The sequence below is a fragment of the Geospiza fortis genome, unplaced genomic scaffold (assembly GCF_000277835.1).
Source record: "Geospiza fortis unplaced genomic scaffold, GeoFor_1.0 scaffold538, whole genome shotgun sequence".
Classification (NCBI taxonomy): domain Eukaryota; kingdom Metazoa; phylum Chordata; class Aves; order Passeriformes; family Thraupidae; genus Geospiza; species Geospiza fortis.
The window spans coordinates 1,861,467-1,867,009 of record NW_005054368.1 but is presented as its reverse complement, the minus strand read 5'-3'; the positions used below and the strand labels follow the sequence as shown (position 1 = coordinate 1,867,009).

The following is a 5,543-nucleotide window of genomic DNA, read 5'->3' as shown; positions in this document are numbered from 1 at the left end:
AGCCTGTGCCCATCCATCTGGTGCAGCACCAGGAGGACACAGAGCTCCCAGACCCCAGCCCTGGGGGTTGTCTCCAGACATCTGTGCCACCTGAGAGAGCCCTGCCTGCTCCCCCTGACTGCCAGGGAACACACCCAGCCCAGCTCGGCTGTGCCAACATCTGCCAGGGGAGGGAGGAATGGCTCCTGCAAGGACAGCTGCTAAACTGTGGTGTTGGAACAGCAAAGGGAGGGTTTTGTTTCAAATCCAGGATTTTTCTCATGTTCCCTAAGCAGAGGCTTTGAGGAGCCTATTCAACAGCTGCCATTGTCATCTCGGGGACAATGCAGGATGCCTGAGAAATCAGAGTGCTGGGACAAACTGGATATTCCAGACTTCCTATCATTTTACCTACATGAAAAGGCAATTTGCACAACCTGAAGGCTCCTCAGAATTTAAAGGGAAATAGGCCAAAAATTAACATCTCTGCTTGCAAAAACTTGTTGGTGAACATTTAGAACTGTAAGCACTCCTCAGCTGTGTGATCCACCAGGAAATTAAAATTCTGGATACACCATAAACCACTAGCAAAAAACACAACCACGTACAATGGATGCCTGTAATTTATTCTCCAGTAACCTGTAAGAAAAATTAAGAGGACAAAAGAGAAATAGCTGAGATTCAGCTCCTTTTGTGTCCTCCCACAACTGAAGCTTAGCTCAGTGAGAGCAGACAAACCTACCTGTGGAATTTTCTGGGGTCCCCCGTGGCAGGAAGGAATGAATCTGACTCCATGTTCTTAGAAGGCTAATTTATTATTTTATGATATTATATTATATAAAAGAATGATACACTAAAACTGTACTAAAGAATAGAGAAAGGATACAGACAGAATGCTAAAAGATAATACTAAAAACTTGCGATTCTCTCCAGAGCCTTGACACAGCTGTGCCATAATTGGCCAATAGGTAAAAACAATTCACATGAAACCAAAGAACAATCATCTGTTGGTAAACAATGTCCAAACCACATTCCAAAGCAGCAAAACGCAGGAGAAGCAAATGAGATAATATTGTTTTCCTTTTCCTCTGAGGCTTCTCAGCTTCCCAGGAGAAGAATCCCGGGCAAGGGGATTTTTCCAGAAAATATCACAGTGACACCTACCTGCCCCCAAGGCCTTCAATCCTCTCCCTCTCTTTGGGGAGCTCTGGCTTGTGGTCCTGGGTCACCTCCACAGCTCTCACAAAGTCATCCTTGGGGTCGTCCTGGACCCCCAGCACCACCCCTGAGTCGCCCACGTGGGCCACGTACATCTTGGAGCCGCGGATGATCACCACGCTGGCCGTGGTCCCCGACGTGCTGGGCAGCCCTGTCATGGTCTTGGGCCACTCTGCTGCAGGGAGAAACCAGGCAAAAAACAGACAAAAAGCACAGGTTTTAGTTCTGGGGAACCGGGAATGCTGTCTCAGAGGTTTGTGGGTTGTTACAACAGCCAGGCCCAGCCGTGTCCCTCCACTCCTTCAACATCCTTCCCCAGCCTCAGCCCAAACTGACACAGGATCAAAGCACCACAACAGGGTTCCAAAAACTGTTCCCTCTGGTTTGATATGCCAAGCATCACTAGAAGAACATGGGGAAGATGTGCTCCTTGGGGCTGAACAGGATCAATCAAGTGTTTCATTGAGATTTACTCTTCACTTCCCTGTCTGAAGTAGTAGAAATGTCCTAAATTCAGTTACTTTGTCTGGATATTTGATTGGCAATCAGGATTTGTGGACATTCCTGATCCCCTTGGAAGGGAGAAAAACTGCTACTTTACATTCATAGGCTGAACAGCAACATTTTGTGCTGAATGACATCTCAAATGTTTTACTCACATTTCCCTATGGAGGGCTGAATAATTCAGACTATCTCAGTGTGCTCTCCTTAAATTCTACAGGAGATATCCCTGGAATCCAGAGTAATAACACAACTACACCTGGTCAGGGAAATCCCCTTCCTCAACTGCTTTGCCCTCAAATCACTTCTGTGAAGTTGCTGTTACACTACTCTCTCTAGTTACATCCCATCCCAATTTCTCTTTCACTCCTTTCCTATTTTTGTGTGTACACACACAAGTTGCTCTTTCCCCAAAAACGCACAAACTGACTGAGACAACACCCCCATGGAGCCGCCCCATCCTCCTCCCAGCCCAGCCCCCACAAAAGCAGGCTCAGCTCCCACTTATCAGCTGGTTCCAAGTGCCAGCAGCAGCCTCATGTTTCTCCTTGGCTGCACCCACTCAGACAAACTCCAAAGGGAGCCTCATCTCCCTGTCACATTCTATCTCCTGCTCCTCACAAGTCAGGCTCACACAGCACCACACAAAAACTCCACTGTGACACAAGCTGTTTGCAGGAAATACCCAGCTCAGGCTGCCAAAGCACTGCATCCTCTATTGCTGCCTGTGGCACAACAAACACACCAGGAGAGAAAAGGAAAACACAGTTACACCTCACCCTCTGTGAAAACAGGTATTTTAACCTTCTAAAGCTTTAAACACAATCAAAACCAAATGAGGACCTTAAGTTCTAGTGGCACTGAATGATGCTCAGGTGCCTGAGGGAAGAAGACATGGAAGAGAGCTGATGGAAAGGAGAATTTGGAGAAGCAGAATTCACAGGCAGTATGAAGATAAAACTTGCATTTCGAGCTACCAAGACATCCAGCACAATTTAAACATTTCAGTTCCAACAGCTCTAGCTTTGTGCTCTAAATACTAAAATGCACTTTCTCCCTAGGAGCAGCTTTATTTCAAGAACACAAACATTCAATCAGCTTATTGGAAGTACTTTGTCTGGCAGTTTTAACTGAGGATATTAAATCTAACACATTCCAAAAGGAAAGCAAACAAGGGAGGGAGCCAAGTGGTAATGAGGACTTCAACCATGCACTTAACAGAAAACAAGCTGCAACTAATGAGTTTCTGTCAGTGTAACAACCTCTGAACAGCAATAAAATGTATTAGAGAGTCAAATCAGTCTTTATGGGGATGGGGAGCAGAGAGAAGGAAATCACCCACTTGTGGGAGAAAGAATGATGCAGCAGCCTCAGATTTTAGGCTCAACAAAACCAGGAATTATCTGCCTGTCATCCAGAGACTGCAGTTCATGCCTTGCTCCCAGTTGTCTCCAGAGATTGTCTCACCAGGAACCAGCAAAGTGCCAAAACTGCTGGGTTTTCCTCTGAGCTCAAGCATTAAAATCAAATCCATGGACCCAGCTCCTCCAGGGATCAGGAGCATCAACAGCACATCTTTGTAAAACATATTCCTCCTTGTACTTGAAAACCACTGCCCTTCACACTCAGCTTTGTAACTTTGAACTCATAAACTCAACTCATTCTGTACCTCCCAAAATGAACTCTTACTCCAGAAGATCTTTGGCATTCAGAGAATTTTATTATTACAGAATTAACACCAAAAATTATCACCAGTAACAAATGGGCATTTTTTTTTTGTTTAGTTTTTCTGGTATTGTCATGATCAGTGTGGTTTGTGTCTATCAGGGGACATCCACAGAACTTCCAACAACCAAGAGAGCAGCTGAGTACGAGCTCCCCTTCCAACAGCCAACTGAAGACTCCAGCCTCCACCCCAAAATTCCAAACCCTTCTCCCACACACTTCAAGATACCAACACAGCCAGTCTCCATTTCGTGTCCACAGTGTCACCAACACACAGATAGAAAGCTGCTTTACACGTGGTAATGTGGAAAATTATTGCCTGTCAGTAGACTTCCCACTGGGACTCCCTAACAGGATGAAGTAATAAAGCAGAGATAATGATGGGCTTGTCCCACAGAGCTCGGGCTGTTCAGCACGTGCGGCAGGAATCAGGAGGAGCAAACATGCTCTGCAGTTTACCAAACAGCCCACCTCGAAGTGCCACCAAGAGCTCCCAGCCAGAGCTGTGCTGCTTCTCACAACAATTTAAACTGCTTCCACAACCCCGGTGCCGTTTGCTAAACACCCATCACTGAACAGAGCTCCCTGCACTCTTCTCCTCCTGCCTCGGTGCTCACACAGAGTTCCAGTGACAAATAACACACCAGGGACTCGACAGCCAGAAAACTGAGCTCCTTATCTTCCCCCGCCCCATGCCACGTCCCCCTGTTCACACATTTTGCTCCTTATCACCCAGCCCTGCAGCCCAGGAGGCTGCACACCCCATTGCCAAGGATGTGGTCAAGTTCTGGTGCTTCTAAAATTCACACCCTTCCCTCTGTACCCTCAAACTTACTGTTCCTTCCCCCAATATCTCCTCAAGTATCTGACATTTGCACAACTTCTCTATTTTGCTATTCAAGAAAAAGGAAAATGAAACTGTTTTGAAACTATAATTACCCCACACCCCTCCTGAATCACTCACTGAAAGCCCAGGGTGCTCCGAGTGCAATTCTTGCTTTTCAGGTTTCCCTCCCAAGCCCAGCTGTCACTGTCACTATTCTGGATCCAGTTTTACCGTGTTCTACACCTCCCTTCACACACTGAACTCTGCTCTTGCTTTTTCTCTGAAGCTTCTGAATGCCTAAATGCACAAACAATACACACACACATTCTACACATTCTATATAAACAGCCACGCTCTAAGTCAGAACCTTCACCTCAGGAAAAAATAAAAGCCTTTCAGAAACTCCAACTGCAGCCTCACAAGACCTCGGGAGAGGGATGAGTACAGGAATGGTGACTGTCACTTGTCTGGGCATGCTCCTGTCCTTAACACCGACTTATTTACAGCTTCCATGCTACTGCAATTAATCAACTAACACATACATAAATACATAACAATCATATCTATATATTTATATCTATCAAAACCATCCTCAGGATACTAAGTGTGGTTTTTATTTGTCAGGGACACTGAGTATTCCCCCATGCTCGCACATGACCGAGTTATAACCAGACACAATTTCAATCCTTCCATCAGGACTCACAAAAACAGTCGGAAGAACCGTTAGGGAAAAAAACACCGTTCCCAGCCTATTTCAGTTTGTTAAAATGACTTTTTCTTCCCTTTTCATGACGCAAGGGAAATCTAAGGGGGAGTTCAGTGCGATTACCCAACTCAACAAGATGAAGACCTTCCTAATGAATCGCATTTGGAAATTGACGCCTAACACCCCGAAAACAAACTGCAGCCCTACCATCGCACCATCCTCAGCTACGTAACACAGCAGCGTATCCTCGCTCCGTGTTTACATCTCTGCTCTCCCAGCGTGCCCTCCAGTGTTTCTCCTTCTCCCGAGTTACTCGGCTGGGCGGCCGGGATGCCCTCCCGCGCTCTGCCGCGATTCCCGGCGCGGGGAGGGCAGCAGGGAGGGAGGGAGGCACTCACAATAGTGCGGGAGAGGGGGAGCAAAAGGCGGCGGGGAAGCGGCGCGGCGGGGGCGGCGGAGGCTCCGCGGGCACTTACGCAGCTTTTTCCACATGGCGCGGTGGCAGGCGATGAAGCCCTTGCGCAGGGCCGCGCACACCTCGGCCGGCTCGGCCGAGCAGAATCCCTTCTGCTTCTTGATGAAGCCCCA

At 47.2% G+C, this 5,543-nt stretch overlaps 1 protein-coding gene across 1 annotated transcript in view; it reads right to left on the bottom strand.

The window, feature by feature from the left end:
• The window catches only part of PPM1D (protein phosphatase, Mg2+/Mn2+ dependent 1D), a gene marked incomplete at its 5' end in the record, with an annotated part of 18,957 nt that extends 13,417 nt beyond the window's left edge, over positions 1-5,540 (bottom strand). The window contains 2 exons of the mRNA XM_005424389.2: positions 1,144-1,372; positions 5,432-5,540. Of these exons, the coding sequence (XP_005424446.2) occupies positions 1,144-1,372; positions 5,432-5,540 (338 nt within the window). The remainder of the gene's footprint in view (positions 1-1,143; positions 1,373-5,431) is intronic.
• Positions 5,541-5,543: the final 3 nt, after the last annotated feature.